Genomic DNA, 24,817 nt, shown 5'->3' with positions numbered 1-24,817 from the left:
CCTTGCGAGGGAAGACATAGGGACTGATGAGGTAGAGTCACTGTGGATTGAGTTGAGGAATTGCAAAGGCAAGACGACACTAATTGGTGTTATCTACAGATCCCCAAATAGTAGCCCGGATGTAGGGTGTAAGTTGCAGCAGGAGTTAAAACTGGCATGTAACAAAGGTAATGCCACTGTGGTGATGGGGGATTTCAATATGCAGGTAGACTGGGAAAATCAGGTTGGTTCAGGACCCCAAGAAAGAGAGTTTGTAGAATGCCTCCAAGATGGATTCTTAGAGCAGCTTGTAATGGAGCCGACCAGAGAAAAGGCAATTCTGGATTTAGTGTTGTCCAATGAACCAGAACTCGAGATAAAGGAACCGCTTGGAGGTAGTGATCATAATTTTAAAAATCCACAATATTTTGTGAAAATCCTTCATGCCAATTTGCCTGGAAATTCACTTTTTTTTGTTTTATTCCAACAAGTCTCATTCCAAACTCCAACTGTGATTGTTACAATTACATTATGTTCCTCTACAGGATCAGAATCACATTATACTTCTGGCAGTACGAAAGATGCCTGGCAGGCAAACATTTCATTATATTAATCAATACTTCAGATGTGTTATGTAATTGCCATCTTTTACATATGAAAGGCATGGTGGCCTATATTTGGTGCTAAAGTGGATTTTATTGCTTTTCTGTCACTCTTTTTTTGGCAGATTAGTTATTCTCAGCTGTTATTAAATGAGATGTGAATGAATGAAATTAATACAATTATTTGTCCTTCACATCACCTTTGTATTTATAATCAAGAGCCAAGTTCAAACAATATAAAGGATGCAATAATGTACATCGAAAACTATGAATTAAGGCCATACCACTAGCTGGCTACTGCTCTGTTTAATTGCTCATCTGATCAGTGTGAACAAGATACAACCTATCCCTGCAGGACTTGAAGAAAGACATTTCAGTAGCTTCTGGATACTTGCCACCCCTTCATGTGTAGGAAGGAACTGCAGATGCTGGTTTAAATTGGATAGACACAAAAAGCTGCAGTAACTCAGCGGGTCATACAGTATCTCTGGACAAAATAGGTGACGTTTCGTGTCGAGACCCTTCTTCAGACACTTTGTGGTTGGATGGAAGAGCACACTCAGCAACTTGAAGCCGTCAAAACTTTCCCCTGCCATCCCATCGATGAAAGTAGGTTCATGGATCCTCGGCTTTCCCTTCCTGAAGTCTGAAGAAGGATTTCGACCCGAAATATCACCCATTCCTTCTCTCCAGAGATGCTGCCTGTCCCGCTGAGTTACTCCAGCTATTTGTGTCTATCTTCGGTCAACAATCAACTCCTTGGTTTTTGCTAATGTTGTTCTGGCATCAGATTTTTAGTCCCCTCCTATACTCAGTCTTATTGTTACTGATTACTCGTACAGCAATAGTGGCATTGTATGCAAATTTAGACATAGCGCTGGAGCTGTATCTAGCCATAGAATCATGGGTATAGAGAGATTAGATCACGGGACTGAGCACACAGCCTTAAGGTGCTCCTGTGTTAATGGTTATTGAGGAGGAAGTGTTGTGGCAATTCATACGAATTGTGGTCTGCCGGAGGAATTAGAGGATGCAATTCCATATGGATGAACAGATGCAATTTTCAGAGTTTAAATGATATGTTTGGAGGAGTTAATGGTGTTATCAAAATATTAATACAATTTCTCACACCACAGGTGGCACCTGACCTGCTGTTTATCACCAATATCCATAGTATTTTACTTTTCTGCAAACGTGTAAACCGATCAGTTTGAGATTCTGTAATGGCACAAATTCATCTTTAACTCATATAAATTTCCAGTGTAATTCATATCATTTTACTTTTGCATCTCTCCCATTATAATAATAATAATAATAATAATAATAATAATAATATATTTTATTGTCATTGCACATATGTGCAACGAGATTTGGTGTGCAGCTTCCATCCGATGTCATAACTTAAACAACTAATAAAATTAGATTTAGATACCCCGAGAACATGGTTTATAAAAAGAACAGTAAAACAGTCAAAACAGTCTAAAGTGCAAATGTGTCTGTGCGACGTGACCATCCGAGGGAGACAGTTCATGGGGGTGAGGGGCACTCAGCAGGGCCGGTTCAGAGCAGCTATAGCTCTGGGAATGAAGCTGTTCCTGAGTCTAGAGGTGCGGGCGTAGAAGGCCTTGTAACATCTGCTGGAAGGTAGGAGTTCGAACAGTCCATTACAAGGGTGTGAGGAGTCTTTATGGATGTTGAGGGCCTTCCTGAGGCACCGTGCGTGGTAGATGCACTCAAAGGCTGGTAGCTGTGTCCCAATAATCTTCTGTACTCTGTGGACGACGCGCTGAAGAGCTCTCCTCTCCGCCTCCGTGCAGGTGAGATACCACACAGAGATGCCATACGTTAGTATGCTCTGTCGTGCAGCAGTAGAAGGTTGTCAACAGCTGTTGGGGCAGACCAGTCTTTTTCAATGTTCTCAGGAAGAACAGTCGTTGCTGTGCCTTCTTGACCAGCGCAACAGTGTTGGTAGACCATGTGAGGTCCTCTGAGATGTGAGTGCCCAGAAACTTAAAGCTGTACACTCTCCACACCGTCCCCGTAGATGGAGATTGGGGCGTATTCCCCATTAAGTGTCCTCCTGAAGTCGATAATCAGCTCCTTGGTCTTGGAGGCGTTTATGGACAATTTGTTACGCGAGCACCAGTCCGCCAGGTTCTGCAACTCCACTCTGTAGTTTGTTTCATCACCGTTGGTGATCAGCCCGATCACCGTTGTGTCGTCTGCAAACTTGACAATGGTGTTGGAGTCGAATACAGGACGACAGTCGTGTGTGAAGAGGGAGTAGAGCATGGGGCTCAGTACACAGCCCTGTGGTGTGCCGGTGCTCAGGGTGATAGTTGAGGAGAGGTGCGGGTCCAGTCTCACTGCCTGCGGTCGCTCTGTCAGAAAATTCAGGATCCAGTCACATATCGGCGAGCTGAGGCCTAGCTGGTGGACTTTGGTGGTGAGCTTGGTGGAGATGACCATGTTGAAGGCAGAGCTATAGTCTATGAAGAGCATCCTCACGTATGTGAGGATGTTAAGAGACGATTACATAATGCAATTATTTATCAATACTCTTCTGTACAATAAAGGTAACATGTTTGGAAGTAGAAAATAAACAGATGAGGAAATAAAATATAAATTCTAAAAATAGGTTAAATTGGTGGCTGATGAATATGGGTGCCTGGGATGGGGACTAAGGTTTACAGACAGGTTTAACTCCATGTGGTTATTTCTCGGTATTTACATACAACAAATCCTTCAGTGGTTTGTTTTTGCACAAGTGTTCCATAAACACAGTATTCACCAACAATCTTTTGTAATTCCACATATAATAGATGTTCTTATTCTCAGAATAGCAAACAACATTTTGCTTTTAAGAAGCAAATAATATTTAAAAAAATTGTCAGAATAGACAATAGGTGCAGGAGTAGGCCATTCGGCCCTTCGAGCCAGCACCACCATTCAATATGATCATGGCTGATCATCCCCAATCCGTACCCCGTACCTGCCTTCTCTCCATACCCTCTGATCCCTTTAGCCACAAGGGCCACATCTAACTCCCTCTTAAATATAGCCAATGAACTGGCCTCAACTACCCTCTGTGGCAGAGAGTTCCAGAGATTCACCACACTCTGTGTGAAAAACGTTTTTTTCATCTCGGTTTTAAAGGATTTTCCCCATATCCTTAAGCTGTGACCCCTTGTCCTGGACCTCCCCAAGTTAACATTAAGTTAACATCCCTATAATTGAGGAAAGTGGCCATTTTCCAAAGCCAGCATACAATGCAGATGAGATGGGGCCTTTTGGCAGATGCTACACCTCACACCTTGAGCGAAAATATTTCTAAGCTTCAGAACAACTAAAAATACATCTTATTCAACTGCTTAGTGTGCGCAGGCACTGCTGAGTGTGGCTCAGAGCTTAAGCCTCTCCTCATAACCTCCGATTCTCTTACTAAGAGATTTCAGGCCCACAAAAGGTATAGTCAATGGTTAATCTTCCTGTGATGTGGCAATCTGATAAAATAACTGGATGAACAGAAATGTTATTACAAGTTAATAACCACATTACTTCTCTCCTGCTTAATTGAATAATAATGAGAGAATTGTATTTTGCTCCCGGTTAACAATATCTCTGGATATCCATTCATCATCAAGGACAAGTCTGACACCATTCGGGTAATATTTTGACCACACTTTGTTCTTACAACCCATGGATGAGGATGTTTCCATTATATTCAAGGCCATACAACCTTTAATGCATCATAATGTGTGCCATTTTGGAATCAAACAAATTATCATAAATAACTGTAGAAATATAGAATTTGTACAAACCAAGATAGCCAAGGACTACTCAGTCTCTCCAGGAACAATGTAACCCATGCAAGGATAAATGGTACTTGGAAGAAATTATGGTCAATAAGCACTCATGCATCCTGCCTTAAATATGGCCCCATGATGGAAGATTATATGTTTTGCTAAGCGTCTTTATCATAGAAAAATGGACAATTGGAGCAGGAAGAGACTATTCAGTCCTTTGCTTGCCATTTATAACATGATGGATCATCAGTCTCAATTTCATTGTTTTGCTTCCTCCCCACACATATTGGTGCTTCTTGAAAAACAAAGGAAAAATAGGATATATGAACTTCTACTAACATCCCTTTAACCATTTTCATCAGCTATTTGGAAGCATAGACATCACACAAAGAAATGTCAATATCTCAAACTCCATCAAGCCCAGGTTTACCATCCAAAAACCAACAAGAATAATAATAATAATATTATAATAATAAGGCTTATGCCTGCACCCACTCTACACATCCTCTCCTCTGCCAATGCCACTAAATAGTGCAAATGTAACCTCAATTTGCTTAATTAAGTTAACAGGAATGGACTTTGATTTTCCTGGAATGTTGCTTTTCAAAAATTAAGAAATTACTGCATTGGTTTCACATAATTAGATAAATAATTTTAATAAACCAAAATATGATGGCAGTAGTTCAAACAGCATCTAGACAGAGAAACACCAAGCTAAACATTTCAGGTTGATGAATATTCTTTAGATCACAGCAGGACTAGTGTCATAATTAAAAAGTAATGCCTTGAAAATAAAGATCTCTAATGCAACAGCTGGAATGTTTGATATGACATTTTGTAAGATCATCAACACTCCAGTCAGGGTCAGTGTCCTCTGTCTACTTCAGTTTGCAAATTACACCAATTAGTGAATGTCACATTTTTGCAATTTTGTCACTGATTTCTGTAACTCGGTTACACTTATTTTTTAAAACAATATTTTCCTGCAACTTTTGAAAACTATTGCATAGGTGTACATGCTTTCTAGTTTTACAGCATATTTCTCCAGAGCCAAATCATTAAATGCGCGGGGAAAATGTACATGAATGGATTAATAATCTTTTCCATCATTGGTTCAAAAAGAATTATTAATGAAACGGCTAAAGCGAAAAGTACATATCTCCATCTTTTTTTTTCCAACTTTAAAGCAAGTCTTCATTTAAATAATGTTCTGTATTGTTTATGAGCCGCCAATCAAGATAACAACCTCTCCAACATTCAGATAACCAGTAGCTAAATAATCAGGCTAATTGGCATTTAACAAGCCGACACAATTCCCAAAACAGAATCCAAGCAAACATGGATGATACAGACAAAAGACAGGTATGAGGAGTTGAATATTCACGCCATTTTTTTTCTGCTTCGACATCTTTCGGTACATTTTTATTAAATTATTGAATTAAATTATATTAACTGACCAAGAAAAAGTATCTCAGATGAAAAGTAATTTATTTCACGAGGCTCATTTTCTGATCGACTGAAATTCAGTTGTCACAGTGTCACAATTAACAGATGCCAAACTAGAGTACGAGTTGCTCTTGGTAATAAAAGGCATTGGCTTACACAGGCCTTCATTTGACAGGAGTGTAAAGACAGCCAAACATGAGAATATAATCCATATCAAATGTTACACTATAAAATAACTATTCCAACTTTACTAAGCAACAGACTCATAAAATTAACATGAAATGCCACTGAAGTTTCTGTACGAAATTTGCCAAAAATACTACATTCATGAGACTATTTCGTCAGAAAATAAATTGCAGTTGTTATTGCTAGGTCACCTCTAAATCATTGCATGTTTATGCATTAGCATTCTTCCACTGGATAGAATAGAAACATAGAAAATAGGTGCAGGAGTAGGCACCGCCATTCAAAATGATCATGGCTGATCATCCAAAATCAGTACCCCATTCCTGCTTTCTCCCCATATCCCTTGATTTCATTAGCCCTAAGAGATATATCAAATGCCCCTGAACCACTTAGGAAACCTGAATGGAAACCTCTGGTGACCTTGCGCTCCACCCAAGGTTTCCGTGAGGTTCCCGGAGGTTTTGGTCACTCTCCCTAATGGTCGAAAGTGGTTTCCGCATAGTTGAGGCTTCTTCTATGTTTCTGCGATTATTTCAACAAAACCAAAACCGAACTCGACTAAAAATAGGTTTGGTCGAAGCCAGTGGAGTGGGGTTGCTATTTACTTACAGGCAGTCGAAGGAAATCTCCTTCGCTGACTGGCCATTTTGATTGGCTCATTTGAGTTTTCAGCAAAGATCCTATAGGTTTTCAGGACCTAGAAGATCCGCCGGAAGGTAAAATGCCCCCCCCCCCCCCCCCCTCCTTCTCTCCCTCCCTCTCGCGCTCTCTAAAGGACTTACTGTGCTCTGTGGCAGCCGTTTATCTTCCTCTGCTGTCACTGGCCCCCACCTTCGCGATGTATGTGCGCAGTCGGTAGCAAAGATCCTGTAGAATCTTTGGTCAGTAGATGCAGCTCACGCTTCGGTCGAGGCTTTCCAGGCGAGTGACCAAAACCTCTGGTGACTCATGGAAACCTTGGGTGGGGCGCAAAGTCACCAGAGGTTTCCGTTCAGGTTTCCTAAGTGGGACAGGGGCACAACTCTCTCTTGACTACATCTCTCTCTTGAATCATCATTATGTCGTTATTTTTCCTGGGGTTTCGCTGGCTGAGAAAACATTGGCATTAATCGGAAACAAGTCTAATTTAATCCTATGAAAATTACAAAGATCCAAAGCAGCTAGTTACAAATAGACTTTGTTTATCTATATTTCTTGAAAAATCTCCTCATGTAAATTTATTCGTGTTTATCAAATATACCAATGAAAACTGATTTGGCTGATCCTTGGGTCAATTACTGGTCTCAGAATTCATTCCCCACCAGTACCAAACATGAAACTTTAATGTTTATCAATTAATGCAGGCCTTTATCATTATTGCCTGAAACCTTCTCCAGGCTGAGTCAGGGGAGAGGGAAAACAGAGGTATGAAAAGGTACAGAACAATCAGAGCCAGCACTGATGACCCAGGAAAGGTGAAGACCACAATGGTCCATTGTTGACTGTGGAAGAGATCCAAGAGCTTTCTGTCACTATCTCTACCACTCCCTTCCGCACCTGGTTCTATCTGCTCATCAACACCTTCTCACCTGGATTCACCCATCACTTACCAATTCCCGCCTCAACCCTCTCACCTATCTCTTTATAATAGCCATCTCCTCTTTACACTCATTCCTGATGCAAAGTCATTTCCCAAAATATCGATTGTCCATTTCTTTCCACAAATGTTGCCCAATCCACTAAGTTCCACTGGCAGTTTTTCCACTCCAGATTCAATCATCCACTGTCTCTTGTATTTTGATGATCTTCAGCAAGGGACCCAGCAACTTCAACATTAGGGCACGGCATTTCCCATTGTACCCTCCCACTGCGACCTTACTAATTCCTGCAGTTAAACTAAGATGGAATGAGTCTACATCACTCCATTATGTTACCATGGCTACTTTGTGTAGGAAGCAACTGCAGATGCTGGTTTACATCGAAGATAGACACAAAATGCTGGAGTAACTCAGCAGGACAGGCAGCATCTCTGGAAAGAAAGAAAGAATGGGTGATGATTCAGGTCCAGGCCCTTCTCCTTCTGAAGCAGGGTCTCCACCTGAAACATCACCCATCCATTTTCTCCAGAGATGCTGCCTGTCCCGCTGAGCAGCATTTAGTGCCTACCATAGCTACTTTATCATGCTTCACACAAGGCTTCTCTTGACAAAGTATTTGCTCATCCTTTCTTCATCTCCTGCATAATTTCAAAACACACATTTTAACCAAGATTCCACTCGCCCTTTTAATCTGAAACCAGACCTGCACAACCCTTGGATGAATCACTCTAGTCAAATCCATACTTTACCCCTCACCGTCAAACCTATATTTCCCACCCTTTATCCAATTCCTAAACAAATCTGTAAATGTTTCAAACCCACTGTGTGAACATCAAAATCTTATACACAAATCAAGCACAGAATCAGCACAAAGCTGCACTGAGAGCTCATGTTAATTATTCAAATGAGTTGACCTCTTCAAATTGCAGTCAGTCAGTCTGCTTTGGTTTAGTAGGAGCAAAATCGTGATTAAAGATTAGGCTGCAATCGACAAATCACTTTGGCTTACTTGACCATGTTCAATACATCTGGAATGATTGATAGGTTTGATGACACATTAAATCTGACAAGCCACGAGTTACTTTCAGGTACAATTATCATTATTCCAATGTGGTACATTTTGAAAATAAAGGAATATACAAGCAAGAGGGAAGCAGTTTGGATTGAAATCACCTGTTTTTGTTTTTAAACCTGCTTTGTAATCCACTAATAACATTGTTATTGTAACAAAACTGATCATAATTCAAAAACAACACAGAGAACGAGGCATGTATTAATCTATATCCAATGTTACGTCTTTCAGACAGATTAGTCTATTGTCTCATACACCAGGAGCAATTACATTTCTTGTTCAGAGGCAGTTCAGAGTAAACAGCATACATAGTAATGATACAGTGCCCTCCATAATGTTTGGGACAAAGACCCATCATTTATTTATTTGCCTCTGTACTCCACAATTTGAGATTTGCAATAGAAAAAAAAAATCATATGTGGTTAAAGTGCACATTGTCAGATTTTATTAAAAGGGTATTTTTATACATTTTGGTTTCACCATTGTAGAAATTACAACCGTGTTTATACACAGTCCCCCCCATTTCAGGGCACCATAATGTTTGGGACACAAGGCTTAACATGCGTTTGTAATTGTTCAGTGATGTTTAAATACCTCCTTAATCAGGCATGAGAGCTCTCAGCACCGAGTCTCTCCTTCAGTCTTTCCATTACCATTGGAAACTTTTATTGCTGTTTATCCACACGAGGGCCAAAGTTGTGCCAATGAAAGTCAAAGAAGCCAATATGACACTGAGAAATAAGAATAAAACCGCTGGAGACATCAGCCAAACCTTAGGCTTCCCAAAGTCAACTGTTTGGAACATCAAGAGGAAAGAGAGCACTGGTGAGTTTACTAATCACAAAGGGACTGGCAGGCCAAGGAAGACCTCCACAGCTGATGACAGAAGAATTCTCTCTATAATAAAGAAAAATCCCCAAACACCTGTCCGACAGATCAGAAACACTCTTCAGGAGGCAGTTGTGGATTTGTCAATGACCACTGTCCGCAGAAGACTTCATGAACAGAAATAGTACAAGATGCAAACAACTGATTAGCTGCAAAAATAGGATGGCCAGGTTAGTTTGCCAAGAAGTACCATATTTCCTGGCAATGAAGACGCACCTGCATCGTAGACACACCCCCATTTTGAGTTGCAAATTTTTGAATTCTTGAGTGGCCAAGTCAATCACTCAATCTGAACCCAATTGAGCATGCCTTTTATATGCTGAAGAGAAAACTAAAGGGGACTAGCCCCCAAAACAAGCATAAGCTAAAGATGGCTGCAACACAGGCCTGGCAGAGCATCACCAGAGAAGACACCCAGCAACTGGTGATGTCCATGAATCGCAAACTTCAAACAGTCATTTAATGCAAAGGATATGCAACAAAATACTAAACATTACTACTTTAATTTACATGACATTGCGGTGTCCCAACCATTATGGTGCCCTGAAATGGGGGAGACTATGTATAAACACTGCTGTAATTTCTACACGGTGAAACCAAAATGCATAAAAATGGCCTTTATTAAAATCTGACAATGTGCACTTTAGCCACATGTGATTTTTTTCTATTACAAATATCTCAAATTGTGGAGTACAAAGGCAAATAAATAAATGATGGGTCTTTGTCCCAAACATTATGGAGGGCATTGTATTTACAGATACAAGTTGCACATTAAAACATTTTAAAAAATCATTAAAAACATTATGGATTTCAACCAATATGCATTAATAAAGTACAGCACACCAGAATCAGTTATTGCAGTTAAAATTACCGTTATGGTATTTCTTTTGAGCAAAATACCAATCTACAGAGCACGAAAGTGGAAGCAGACACTGTGGGACTCCTGACTGCATGGTAATTGATAGAAACAAAATAAAGTTGATTTGATGACATTTACATCATTGTAAACGTTTACATCATTTTCTATTACAAATCTCAAATTGTGGAGTACAGAGGCAAATAAATAAATTATGACTCTTTGTCCCAAACATTATGGAGGGCACTGTATATAGAACAATGAAATGAAAGCCGCAAAATGTGAAGATTGTACTGTGTTGTGAAGTAGTGCAAAAAAAAAAAACTAAAATGACTGGATAACCGAATGAAGTAGAATTAAGAGCAGGAATACACGGCAGCACCTCCAGGAAGTGGGTTTGGAAGAGTTGATTGGTTCAGGAGTCTTATAGCAGCTGGGAAGTTGCTGTTCTCGTCTGGAAAGCTTTCACTTAAAGCCAAAATAAAATTGCCTTACATGTTCTGCAAGTGATTTATTCTATAGTGATCCAGTTGTAATTAAAATGTCTATTCCAAGGAGGCTTGTTCAAGTTCCAATATTGAAAATAGCGCAAATGCACCAACCTCAGTCCAGAGTTATATTATCACTATGCCAAATCCATTTGATAAAAGAAAAACTTAACACAAACCAATTACTGCACTTTCAGGAAAGGAAATCCCGACAGGTATCTCACATTCTGCTGAGTGCACTATTTCCACTTATATTGTGGATTAGTCTAGCGTGCTTGCTCAAAGGAAAATGTGGAAGTAAAACCTAGGTATTTAAAACAATAGTAAGTGTGGAAATCAATTATTTAGAGTATTTTATCAAAGTATTAAAATCAATTGAACTATTTAAATGTCACATCTGTGTAATTCAACTATTGCATGTAATTTGCATAAATTACAAGATAGCAGTTGATGAACAAGCACATGTATCTGTGCACACACACCAACACTCAGGTCTCCAATTCAAATTCTAATGCATTTTACAGCTAGCAATGTTGATTGATATTTGCTTTAAAATAATAAGGACATATGAAAGATAAATAGGAACAGGCCATATGGCCTATTGAACCTGCTCCACCATTCAATAACGCGGATGATGCGCTTTCCTGACTATTCCCCATAATCCTTCATTCCACCGAGTGCAAAAATTCATTTCAGTCTTGAATATATTTTATGACTCAGTCACCAGAGCTTTTTGGGGCAAACAAACAAAACTGTACACTGTATTTCAGGTGAGGTCTCAATGGCAATATATAGAGCTGCAAACAAAATGTCCCTGCTTTTATAATGTCCACTTCCTTTGTATTAAAGGTCAACAATCGATTTGCATTCCTAAATACTTGCTATATCTGCATGTTTACTTTACACTTGCAAGGCCACACAGATTCCTTTGTACATCAGCATTCTATAAGCTCTCCCCAATTAAACAATATCATGTTTCTCTATTCTTTCTATCACGTGAAGAGCATTGTATTTCTCCTCATTAAACTCCCAAGGCCATATTTTTGCCTATTCGCTGAATTTATTCATATCTTTTGCAGACTGCGTCCTCCTCACAAGTTGCTTTCCCACATATCTTTGTACATTCTTCAAATTCGGCAACAATACCTTGAACCCTTGCCTAGATGGTAAATAATTGAAGCTGTAGCACTGACCTCCTAATGCCCCTGTCCCACTTAGGAAACCTGAACGGAAACCTCTGGAGACTTTGCGCCCCACCCAAGGTTTCTGCACGGTTCCCGGAGGTTGCAGGTGGTTGCCGGGGGTTGCAGGTAGTGGAAGCAGGTAGGGAGACTGACAAAAACCTCCGGGAACCGCACGGAAACCTTGGGTGGGGCGCAAAGTCTCCAGAGGTTTCTTAAGTGGGACAGGGGCATAAGGCTCCTCAACATAGAAACATAGAAAATAGGTGCAGGAGTAGGCCATTCGGCCCTTCGAGCCTCCAACTCAGTATCCTGTACCTGCCTTCTCTCCATACTCCCTGGTCCCTTTAGCCACAAGGGCCACATCTAACTCCCTCTTAAATATAGCCAATGAACTGGCCTCAACTACTTTCTGTGGCAGAGAATTCCACAGATTCACAATTGTCATATGCCAATCTAACAGTGATGGATATAACCCACTACTGCTTTGTGGGAATTAACCTGTGTTCTATGCATTCAGACATATTATCCTCAACTGCAGAATGACATAACCTGTGCAGCGACCTTTTACATGATACCTTAGTGAGAATGTCTATTGTAAAGTCATATCCAAATGTGACATATACAATTCTTCCTATTCGGTGCATCTTCAAAAACTCACATAAATTTGTCCAGTACAATTTTTATTTCATAAAAGCATGCTATCTCTACCTATTTGCATTATGATTTTCTAAATATTTCGTTGTCTCTGTATTGCACACTGACAATGACAATTAAAATTGAATCTGAATCTGAATCTAAATCACCTGCTACACTTCGCCAAAAATCCACCATGACTGAATATACTTTAATGAGGCAAAAATAGAAAATTCTGAATATACTCAGCATTCCTATGTCATCAAACTGAAATGTTGATTTATTTCTCACAGATGCTGTCTGCTGACCTGCTGAGTATTTTCATCATTTTCTAATTTTGGTTTTGATTTCCAGCTTCAGAAATTTTTGAAGGGTTTTAAAGAAAGTTTTTTTCAATGGACAGGTACAGAAAATCATTGGAATCATGCATTTACGAAATACATGGCATATACAATTACTCTGTTCACATTCATTTGTTGTTTTTGTAGATTCTGTGTTCAATGTTTACTCCATATATACATTTTCCTGTACGTTTTACTTGAACTTTACAAAGTGGTGGATCTATCCTTGCAGTCTGAAATACATAGTTGCTTATATATTCCTACGTTAAGTATACATCTATACCAGGATATTCTACATGACTACACAATTCCCTCAGAATCCCTTAACACCTGTCAAGTGCTTGTGTTCTATTCACTTAGGAGTCACTATTGTGGGCAACCCAGAAATTAAAGAACTCCTACTGGGAATTCTTAGTTCACATGTTTACATAGCTCCTTGTACATCAGCCAGTATCGTTGTTGAATAGAGAGGATCCTTATTTAGTCCATGATGAACGTTAACTCCATTGAGAATGTCATATCAAAAGCTGCAGATGTTGGTTAAAAAAAGACAAAGTGCTGGAGTAACTCAGCAGGTCAGGCTGCATCTCTGAAGAACATAGATAGGTGATGTTTTATGTTGGGACTCATCGTCAGACTCCATTGACCTTTGGTGCCAACTCAAGGACTTGCTCATGGTAGCTTTTCCAAAAGGAATGACAGATAAAACAGAAGGGCTGGCATGATTGTGCCTTCCTCCTGTAATCTCCTTGCTCATAATATGTATTCTTCAGTTTGCCAACCTTTAATAAAAAACCTTTGTGGACATACATCCCTTTAGGGGAGTTAGAGAAAGAGAAAAACAAAATCACTCAGCTCTGCCCAAACCAATACATTGATCAAATGAAGTGATTACCCAAATGTTTCCATCATCTTAAAATAGAAGCAAATCGTTCCTTAACTGCACGGATTATTTTTGTTGCAAACAGCGTCAGCCGATTTACTTCATTCGATTGGATTTGCATAACACAGCCAATTATATAATGAATAACCATTAACTTAAAAAAATACCCATAAGATGCGATATTGCTGGCGACAACATTCGTTAACAATCCTTCATTCCGCCTGAACTTTGAAAGCAGTTAAAAGTAAACCACATTGGTGTGTCAGGCGTCACCAGAAAACTCGGCGGAGTTCCTTCCCTGAACGACATTTTATCAGATTAGGTTTTGATAAGGCGTTCTATTCAGACAGAGCACATACGAAATAAGTGTAACTATGGGGTTCTTTCAATATCTCCTCGACGTTGCCTGAAGGGCAGTTTTGTGGTCCATTCTTCGCGCACTTCAAAGGGCGACTTTGTCTTTGATTAATAAACTGGCGACGAATTTCACTTTTTTTTTGACGAAAGCGAGATATAGAGGGAACCAGGTGGGAGGCAAAACCCGAAGGAATATTGGAACAAGCTCGAGAGGTCACACAATAAACTACTTCAATTCCTTACTCCTCCTTTCCTTCCCCCCCCCCCACCCCCTCTCAAAAAAAAAACAACGGTAATAAAATTCGTCCTTCTCAAACAAAACTTCACTTAAAATAGTCTGGAATTAATTAATTAATGCAACGACTGCAGCAAATTTATGCACATCGCACAGATATGAATAAACACCCGGCGGCGACGCTCGCTCACATGACATTTCGCGGGGTGTTTTCAAACACCAGGTAGTCCAAATAATGCACTAAATCGACAGTTGCTTCGCCACTAAAGTCAAATGTCACTTCTTTTTTTTTGCAATTCACCGTTATATTGCTTTGCTAGAAATAAACAGACTCGAATTTGTTTTACTCAGATGAAGGGGAGATCTCACACGCACCTGAAACTATGCAGGCCAGCCAATCCAAGCATCGACGGTCGATTTATCTTCTAGACAGCATGTTGGCGGTGACGTTTGGAGCCGGAGTCCATCACAGGGACGCCGACAACCAAGGGTAGATTGTAAACCTTCTTGTGGAGACTCTGACAGATACACCTCTCCAACTGGCCGGGTCCGAGGGGTGGCGGGGTGGCCAGCGGCGCCCGTCAATAAGGTTGTCAGCTAGAGAGAGCGTCGGCAGCGGGGCTTCCACCCGCCTCTAAACACAGCGCGGTTCCCGATGCCTTCTGCCGCACGAAACCGCACCGCACATCCTCGCGTGTGAACGAGAGAGAGAGAGAGTGGGCAGGGTTTTGATGAGTAATCCTCCGGATTTGCATAAAGGTGTGATAGTGGGAAAGCAGTCGTTGACAGCTTTCAATAAATCACCTTTAGCATTTCAGTTATTTCCCTTTAAAAAAATATAAAACGTGTTCCGAAAAAAAAAGACGCACTTTCTGCATTTGTCAATATTTTGACGGGGACGACGGCATGAATCTGATTATTCATTGCCTTTATAAATGTACGTTTAAACAAAAATGGACAGGGTATAATTAATGCCACCGCATTACGAGTTTCGTTAAATGAATGCGTAGGTTTACGCAAATAGCGAAGAGGGGGGAACCTCGATTTCCACAGGATTGCGAGCCTATTTACCCAACGCAGTGTTTGTTCAACAAAAGAAAAAACAGCATTTTTCACCCCTCAGGAACAACTGAATCGGAATAAGAAGAGAGCCCTCAGGGAGCGGGAGAATTTCGACCGCTAGTGCTCAAGATGCAAGATATGACAAAAAATGAGAAAATAAATATATTCCCTCACTAACAGAAGGATCAAGGCAGCCCCGGGCTTCCATTCCACGGCCGCAGCCTGGCCTTTGAAAGTGGTGACAATGTATCAGTGTCAAACTGCAGCTGAATATTTGATGACACTGACTCATTTTTTTAATGTTTCATGAAAGGTTCCCGTGCAGGATGTTGGGTTTTATTTCCACACTCACCTTGTTGTTGTCATTCATCGCTGGCGTTCAAGGATACAGCGTAATATCCAATATTTATACACAACGGATGCTTCGCTTGTATGTGTGAGTTTCCTCTGGGTTACATGTCCTTCTCTTGCTTGGCACGGCGGATGATGAAGAGGGTCTCTCTTTAACCCTCCCCGGTTTTAGGGGGTGGGTGGTGTTGGTGCGGTCAAGGGACGGATGTCTTGTGATCTGCGACCTGGAGCCGCGTCGCTAACCGAGGCGAAGCGACAAGCTGTGCACTCTCCGCTCTGCTCTGCCCCGCCCCGTCGCATCACATCCCATCCCGCCCATAGCCGACTGCAATGGAAGTCCCTCCATGCCGGGCACAGCCCTCACACGTCCGGAATCACGTTGTCAGCCACGGACTTTCTGCAACTGCACCGTCGGCTCTTCAACCCCGGGTGAGGAGAGAATAGGTGCAAATTCATATCGGTCTCCAATTCACAAATGTCTCCCTCAAGAGCTCATATTACCTGGGTAATTAATATAGTGAAATAACCACATCATGCATTAACCTACCGCGTCTACCTGCGGGTCATTTGCGGTTTAACAAATTGCTCGTTTTACCTCATATGGTAGTAGATGACGTTGGATAGACACAGCACTGGACTCCGTTCTTCAAAATATAACATGGAAAAGGAAGAGCCTGATAAATACATAAATAAATAAGGGTATATCTTGTGGTTAGATTTTAGTGCCGAAACAGGCCCTTCAGCCCAGCGAGTCCGCGCAGACCAGCGATCACCGTACACTTTAAGGAAATTTTACTATTTTACCGAAAAACACTAGGTGTAGGTTTGTATGATTTTAGAGTGGGTGGTACCCGGGGAAAACCCATGTGGTCACGAGGAGAACTTACAGCACCCGTAGTCAGGATCGAAACCGGATCTCTGGCGATTTAAGGCAGCAACTTTACCGCTAATTAAAGTTTCCAAAAATATTGTTTTCAGCTATTTTCTAAAATTGCCAATGACCTCAGTGTATTAAGGCGATTGCTGTGTGGTTTAATTGCTTTAAAGTCTAAAGTATATAAACTCATGAATACCCGCGGAATAAGGCTAATTGTTACTTTTTTAAGGTGAGAATAATTCAGCCAAAAATCACAACAAAGTTTTAAATCATTTTCTTCTAATTATAATAGATGCTGTATTTCGTTTGCTTTCTAAAAATGTGCATTTTAATCTAATGCATCCCTGTTTTTTTTTTCATTTTCACTTTTTTTTTGCCAATGTTCTGTGAATTAAAGTAAAAAACGAGTTGCTAGAGGAACTTAGCGAACCAGGCATCATCTGCGGATGGAAATGACGGTCAACGGTTCGGGTCAGGACCGTTCATTCTCTTGTAGCTCCTCTTGTTTCCCTCCAGATTCCAGTGCGTGCGGTCTTTTTTTTTTACTCCATTCTATGAACTAAACTTTCTTTGACTCCAACTATTCACAATTTATGTCAACAGATTTTTTCTGGGGGGGAGCAACATAGTGTTTATAAATTTGCGGGTGACACAAAACAAAGAGGAAATTTGAGTAATGATAAGGATGTAAAGAGACTTAATCCTGCCACATAGCACATAAACAGGCCCTTCGGCCCAACTCGTCCATGCGGAGTCATGCACCATCTAAGTTATTTCCATCTCTGCCTGCATTTGGACCATATCCTTCTAAACCTTTCCTATCCATTTACCTGTCCAATATCTTTTAAATGCTGTTATTGTACCTGCCTCAACTACCTCCTCTGGCAGCTCATTTCATATACCAACCACCCTCAGAGTGAAAGAGGTTGCCCCATAGATTCATATCAAATCTTGCCCCGCTCACTTTAAACATACATCCTCTTTTTTTTTTAAATGTTTTTACCCTGGGTAAAATACTTTGTACATTCAACCTATCTGTTCCCCTCACGATTTTATATATCTCTTATAGTAGCTTTGTTACAATCCCTGCCATCAGTGGCGGGAGTTGAGCTGGGGTTGCCGCATCTTCTCTGCGCTGGCTGTTGGCCTGGGGCCGCTGGTGTCGTCGGTCACCGCCAGCGCTGAGAAGAAGCGCCAACTCCAGCCCAACCCTGCTCCCCGACGGGCTGGGGACTGCCAGCCATCCCCCCGGCGCCGGCGAAAGCTGAGCACCAGCCATACTACAAAGCGATGCAGCAGCTCAGCCTCCTTCCTGCACCGGCTGTAAGCCCGGCCCAACACCTCTGGCCGCCCTCGGCAGGGCCGGCCTTAGGAGGTGCGGGGCCCAATTGGGAAAAATTTTCATAGAAATATAAATAAATAATTATAAATGAGTCACGTGTTGTGATTAATATGACAATAGATTAGAATAGAATGCTATTTATTGTCATTCAAACCTAGGTTTGAACGAAATTCCATTTCTACAGTTTTTTACATTACAAAACAATCCAAGACCCACACTTAACACAGTTTACATAAACATCCATCACAGTGAGTCTCCAACATCTCCTCACTGTGATGGAAGGCAAAGTCTTTATCTCTTCTCTTTGTTCCTTCTCCCGCGGTCCAGCAGTCCAACTGCAGTGTCGAGGCGAACTGGGGCTCCGATGTTAAAGCCCCCGGCGGGCGATGGTAAGTCCTGAGGCCGTTTAAGCCATGCCGGGCGATGTTAGGCCCCGGCTCCATGTCCTTAAACCCGCGATTCCAGCGGGAGAAGTCGCCGTTGCGGAGCTCGGAAAAGCGGTCTCCCACCAGGGACCTGCGAGCTCCCGATGTTCCCGTCCACCGGGTCTGCGGCCGGTGCCTCCGAACTCCAAAAGTCGGGTCGCAGCCGCACGCCACCACAGCTCTTCCCGCTCCGAAGTTGGCCAGCTCCGCGATGTCAGTTCCGCAGGCTCTGCAACTGGAGCCCTCAGGTTAGTCCCGGCCGGAGGTCGCCGCTGGTTCCACGATGTTAGGCCCAACGACATCCGAGACCCGACAGGGAATAGTCGTGTCCCCGCACAGGGAAGAGATTAACGGTTTCCCCCACAGCCCCCCCCCCCACCACCCCCCACATATACACAGCTAAAAAAATAATAAAAACTGACTCAAATACATACATTTAACAAGACAAAATTAAAAAAAAAAGACAGACAACTGTAGTCGAGCCACTGCCGTTAGGCGCCGCCACTCCCACTAATTCGGGGGAGAGTTCCTTTCACAGCGTGTGGGGAGACTAGCCAGGGGTAAAGTTGCGGGGAGGGCAGGAGCGTTGAGAAGGAGGGGGTCGGGTTCATACCAGTAACTCACTCACTCACCGCTGCCACGGCACTCCAGGCGCAGAGCCACCACATTGTGGCCGGGGAGGGAAGCAGCTCGCCTACGAGCGGCCTCCATCACCGGACAGCGGAACCGACTGCCATCTCAGTGCCTTCTGCCGGCCCCCTCACCTCTGGCAGTGCTCACCTCTGAACAGTGAGGGGACCAGCTCAAGAGCAAAGATCAGAGAGCGGGTCAGCGGTGATGGATAACATCACAGCGGGCGGTGGAGCTTACTCCTGTAACAGCGCGAACAAGGGATCAATTGAGGTTACTCGCACTGACATATGGAGTAAGCTCCACCGCCCGCTGTCCTGTTATCCATCGCCCGCTGACCCGCTCTTGAGCTGGATGATCCCCGACCGACCCCCTCCTTCTCAACGTTCCTGCCCTCCCCGCAACTTTACCCCTGGATAGACTCCCCACACGCTCTGAAAGGAACTCCCCCCCCCCCCCCCCCCCACTTTACAGCCACTTCCCATCAGCTGCTAGCAATGAGGGATAGACTTGGCTATCCCTCAGTACAGCAACATCGTTCTTGATGTTGCTGTACTGAGGGATAACGGAGTCTATCTTTCTTGGCTAATAACCTAACCTTCGGCCTCCAAGATGCAGGTACATTTTCTAGCAACGTTACAAAATTTTGAGATTTAAAAAATCAATTCTGTAATTTATCTCATCAGATAAAGCATAAAAAGAAGTTTAATTTGACACCTAATTCACTTTCATATCTTCAGCATTAAAAAAAGTTATGTCCATTTTCATATTTGGAAATTAGCATCTTGTTCCCTATTGATTTTCCATTGACTAAACACAAAAGCTGTGATCGAGGACAGTCAAAAGTCTATAACTTTCTTAAAAATTAAGAGAACTGAATGAAATGTTCAGTTATTATAGATTGAAGCATTCTGAAACAAATATAAAACATCTTACTTGGATGATCTGAAATTAAAGCATACAATTAGTTAATTACCTAATTGTAGCTAATTACAAAATTGACCGTTGTGACGGAAATAGTAATAAACACCCAGACTGCCTTGAAAATTCAAAAATGTGATATTTTCAAGATCAGAACTTTAATATTATTGTATTATATGCTGTAAGTCTGTAACAGATAGGTAACTAAATCACAATTTCTAGCAATAGACCAGGTCTTTCTGGAGAAGATCAGTTGCTAGTTGGTACATTGGCATACCATAACCAGTAGCATCATCATACTCCTCAGATTGTAACCAATAAGCAACTCTGTACACCTTGTTTTTCCTCAACTTTTCAATTTTGGCATTGTAAACTACAAGTTTTTGCTCTTCAAACCACGCATGACATGCCTTTCTGCCCACTACTTTCCCATTAAGAATGTCCTGTAGATTCAATTTCTTAAGAAAAAGATAATTTTTTAAAATAACCTAAGTATCCAATTAACAAACTAATCCAATTCACGCAGGTATTCACAATATAACATGATTTTAAAATCTCATTGTCATGAATTTATATGCCAGATGGAAGGAATTTAATGTTTAATTCCCATAAATTAATCTAGAAACATCCACTCAAGATAATCAAAATTATTTTTTGCAGAATACATGTGGTTAAAACCGTTGTGCGTATTTAGAATAAGAATATTGACTATGGATAGACAATAACACAAAATATAGACGATTTAGATGCCTTTATGACATGATTGTCCAACAAAAATGAGCATTTAAATCATCTTGCGAGTGGGAGTTTCTGGAATGCGATCGATTGGAACGTTGCCACCGCAGTGAGTTTTAATCCCATAATGGCAGGAAAGACACTGCCGGTTCGTATGGGGCCCAAATAACATTTTCGCAACATAAAAATAGATTAAAGCCATCCCAAGAAGCAAGATTATATGTAAAATAAACGACTTACCCTTTGTTTTGTCCTGTTATTACGATCCGTCACGTTGTAGGCATTGAGGGCGTTCAAAGCCCTTAACAATCTTATATGTTTCAATGAGATACCCTCTCATCCTTCTAAACTCCAGAGTGTACAAGCCCAGCTGCTCCATTCTCTCAGTATATGACAGTCCCGCCATCCCGGGAATTAACCTTGTAAACCTACGCTGCACTCCCTCAATAGCAAGAATGTCCTTCCTCAAATTAGGGGACCAAAACTTGTCACAATACTCCAGGTGCGGTCTCACTAGAACTCTGTACAACTGCAGAAAGACCTTTTTGCTCCTATATTCGATTCCTCTTGTTATAAAGGCCAACATGCCATTTCTTAGCGCTAACGGCACTAAGAAACGTGGTAACTGTTGAAAAATGTCCACGAGTAAAATATACTCAGGATGTAAAAAATTGATGCTTTTTAACACGTGGTCATACTGTAGTAGCTCATGAGCTTACCCTAGTAGGACCCGGTGTTCTATATCACTATTGTATGTTCATGATGGAAATAAGAATACTCTGTATATTCATTACCTTTGAATTGTAGTTTTATGTAATCCTTCCATAATTTCTGAGTTCCATTTCACAATATCTATCAGACATACAGAATGTTGCAAGGTAATATCTTGCCCAAACTCAGTTGTATCTTTCTATCTCAATAAATATCACAAAATATGCCATTGTTTCAGCCACATTATGAAAAAATATAGAATGTAGGTTATTTGTTATCAGTCACCCCATCCCAGAAACAACAGTATTTAAGGAAGAACATTTGTTTTAATAATTTACGAGCATGTACCATACAGAGCCAATTGATCCATATCCAACAAAATGTTGTAGTAATTGCATAAAAGGTATTATCGTCTAAGAAATTTGGTGTGGAATGATAATCCATCTCGGTACTCATCGAGGCAAGTCCCAAGCTGTAGATTATTTTTGCCCACCCCCAATCCCCCTCGCCCGATCTTCATTGAAACTACCATTTTTCACTCAGCTGCTGTAACGTTTCCTTCCTATCAAAATCTCTGTGTAGCATCTCTGTCCCTATCTTCCAATTCCCACTTGGAAATAAAATACAACTTTCGACTTTAAAATTTTGCAGCAGTATCGCTATATAAATGCAAATATATGGTATTTTATCCTAGCATTTTCCCCCCCTTACCACCACACAAGAAGCGTAACTTGAAGCATTTGCATTTGGAGAAGTTTGATACGGACCAGGAATGAAAATTAATAGCTATGAATTGATTAACAGATTGAAACACCTGTCAGAGGGCTAAGAAACAATCCTGAGTTGACAGTGTATTGTTTAAAGTGAGCATTTTGCAGCAACCTCACCTTATATTCTGGTAGATTTCCACGGAAATCTCCTATTTCACTTTGAAATTATGTTCATTTATAACCGTTTGTGACATCAGTAACCACCTTAATGTTCATGCATTTAGTACTGGGTATGCTTGAAACAATTTATTGTAATGTACTGTATCTTTAAAAAAAACTAGGTGTGAAAATTACACTGCATCGAACGATGATTGAAAATGCGTGGGAATCGACTAATCGCAATCCTGCTGCGAAATTTTTAAGTCGAAAGTCGAAATTATTTCAAAGTGGGAATTTGAAGATAGGGACAGAGATGCTACACAGAGATTTTAAGCTCTTGGGTGAACTCACACAGTGGGACAGGGCTTGAGGCAGCATCTATGGAGCAAAGGAAATAGCCGGGTCTGAAGAAGGGTTTCGACCCGAAACGTTGCATATTTCCTTCGCTCCATAGATGCTGCCTCACCCGCTAAGTTTTTCCAGCATTTTTGTCTACCTCAAAACGTCAATGATTCTGGGAATGCCGAGCGAGCTAGAGAGAGACGAGATGGGGAACGGGAGAGAGAGCGCGCGCGACAGAGAGAGGGAGGGAGAGAGCGAAAGACAGAGAGACACAACTTGGGTCGGTAGGTAAATTGAATGACTAACCTGCTGCAGACCAAGAATCTCACCAAGAAGAAGTCCTCAATCATGATGGTGAGTTTTAAGAAATTCTCAATGTGTCATCAATGCATCGATCTACATTCCTCAGTAAATGTAAAAGTGTTAACGACGCCGCGTGAATTGTATTCAAAGGAACGCAGCGTCTAAATACTTCTTCAAAAACACAATTACATTTATTGAGGAATGTGGATCGATGCATTGATGACACTTTGTAATAACTACTTGTTAACTTCTGACTGTTATTAACAAGTGCTACAGTAGTAGTTAACACATCGTTTGTGTCTGATGGCCATGCAGCGCTTGTTATCCATGTAAGTTTTGTAAAAAAATTGGTATGGCGAATTTTTCTTTAAAAATCTTTATTTAACAAAGCGAATTTGTATTTCCATATGAAATATGGAAAATTAACGTGGGGCCCCACTTGGGCGCCGGGCCCAATTTAGAAAAATCGGTCCAATCAGCTTAAGACCGGTCCTGGCCCTCGGACGGACAAGACACCCGGGAGGGGACGGGGATGACCCAGCAGCAACTCAACAGACCCGGGCCAGACTCTGACCACGGACGAGCACGATCTCGCTCACTCACGAAAGCATAATCTTCTAAATAAGTAAAAGTCTCATCTTGACCACTTCCTGTCTGCGCTGTATATTGACTTTAGAAAAAATGCTACCCTATATTGCTATGATTTATGGCCATCTTACTCACAGTCCTCCCTCGCTGAGGCAGCCCCGAGGATTTTTCCGATCGATGAAAAATGAAAAAGTTATGAGTGTTTAAAAAATCTTGAGCTCAGCTGATTGGTCCTCCTGCTTGTCAATCACCATGATGAAGGTAATGCCCCTTCCGGTGAGACTATAAAACCCCAGATGCCTGGACGTGAGTCAGTCACTCTGGAAGATCATGAAGGAGAGTCCACAACTGTGATTGTAAGGTGTGAATCAACCTAATATAGTATAATATAGATAAACATAATATAGATAAATGTGAGGTTATCCACTTTGGCAGCTAAAACAAGGGGGCAGATTATTATCTCAATGGGGTTAGGTTAGGTAAGGGGGAGGTGCAGCGGGCCCTGGGTGTCCTTGTACACCAGTCACTGAAAGTTGGTGTGCAGGTACAGCAGGTAGTGAAGAAAGCTAATGGAATGTTGGCCTTCATAACGAGGATTTCAGTTTGGGAGTAAAGATGTTCTTCAGCAGCTCTGGTAAGACCACATCTGGAGTATTGTGTACAGTTTTGGTCTTATTTGAGGAAGGACATCCTTGTGATTGAGTGAGTGCAATGTAGGTTCATGAGATTGATCCCTGGGATGGTGGGACTGTCATATGAGGATAGATTGAAAAGACTAAGCTTGTATTCACTGGAGTTTAGAAGGATGAGGAGGGATCCTATAGAAACTTGTAAAAGGACTGGACAAGCTAGATGCAGGAAAAATGTTCCCAATGTTGGGCGAGTCCAGAACCAGGGGCCACAGTCTTAGAATAAAGGGGAGGCCATTTAAGACTGAGGTGAGAAAAAACATTTTCACCCAGAGAGTTGTGAATTTGTGGAATTCCCTGCCACAGAGGGCAGTGGAGGCTAAATCACTGGATGGATTTAAGAGAGAGTTAGATAGAGCTCTAGGGGCTAGTGGAATCAAGGGATATGGGGAGAAGGCAGGCATGGGTTATTGATTGGAGACGATCAGCCATGATCACA

At 41.5% G+C, this 24,817-nt stretch overlaps 1 protein-coding gene and 1 long non-coding RNA gene across 3 annotated transcripts in view; one reads left to right on the top strand and one right to left on the bottom strand.

Moving 5' to 3' along the window:
- The window catches only part of rai2 (retinoic acid induced 2), a 55,130-nt gene extending 38,884 nt beyond the window's left edge, over positions 1-16,246 (bottom strand). The window contains exon 1 of one of the 2 annotated variants that reach the window (XM_033032750.1): positions 15,948-16,246. In XM_033032750.1, coding sequence (XP_032888641.1) covers positions 15,948-15,965 — 18 coding nt within the window. In that variant the 5' untranslated portion in view covers positions 15,966-16,246. Of the gene's footprint in view, positions 1-14,908; positions 15,898-15,947 lie in introns of those variants that run through there. The other variant, XM_033032751.1, reaches the window with a different exon arrangement.
- LOC116980484 lies at positions 16,244-23,747 on the top strand. Its single transcript, XR_004413981.1, has 2 exons — positions 16,244-16,375; positions 23,563-23,747. It is a non-coding gene; the product is annotated as an uncharacterized LOC116980484 (long non-coding RNA).
- Positions 23,748-24,817: the final 1,070 nt, after the last annotated feature.

This window comes from Amblyraja radiata, chromosome 14 (assembly GCF_010909765.2).
Source record: "Amblyraja radiata isolate CabotCenter1 chromosome 14, sAmbRad1.1.pri, whole genome shotgun sequence".
Taxonomy (NCBI): Eukaryota; Metazoa; Chordata; class Chondrichthyes; order Rajiformes; family Rajidae; genus Amblyraja; species Amblyraja radiata.
Note: the sequence above shows the minus strand (reverse complement) of the source record. Positions and strands in the feature narration are given on the sequence as shown.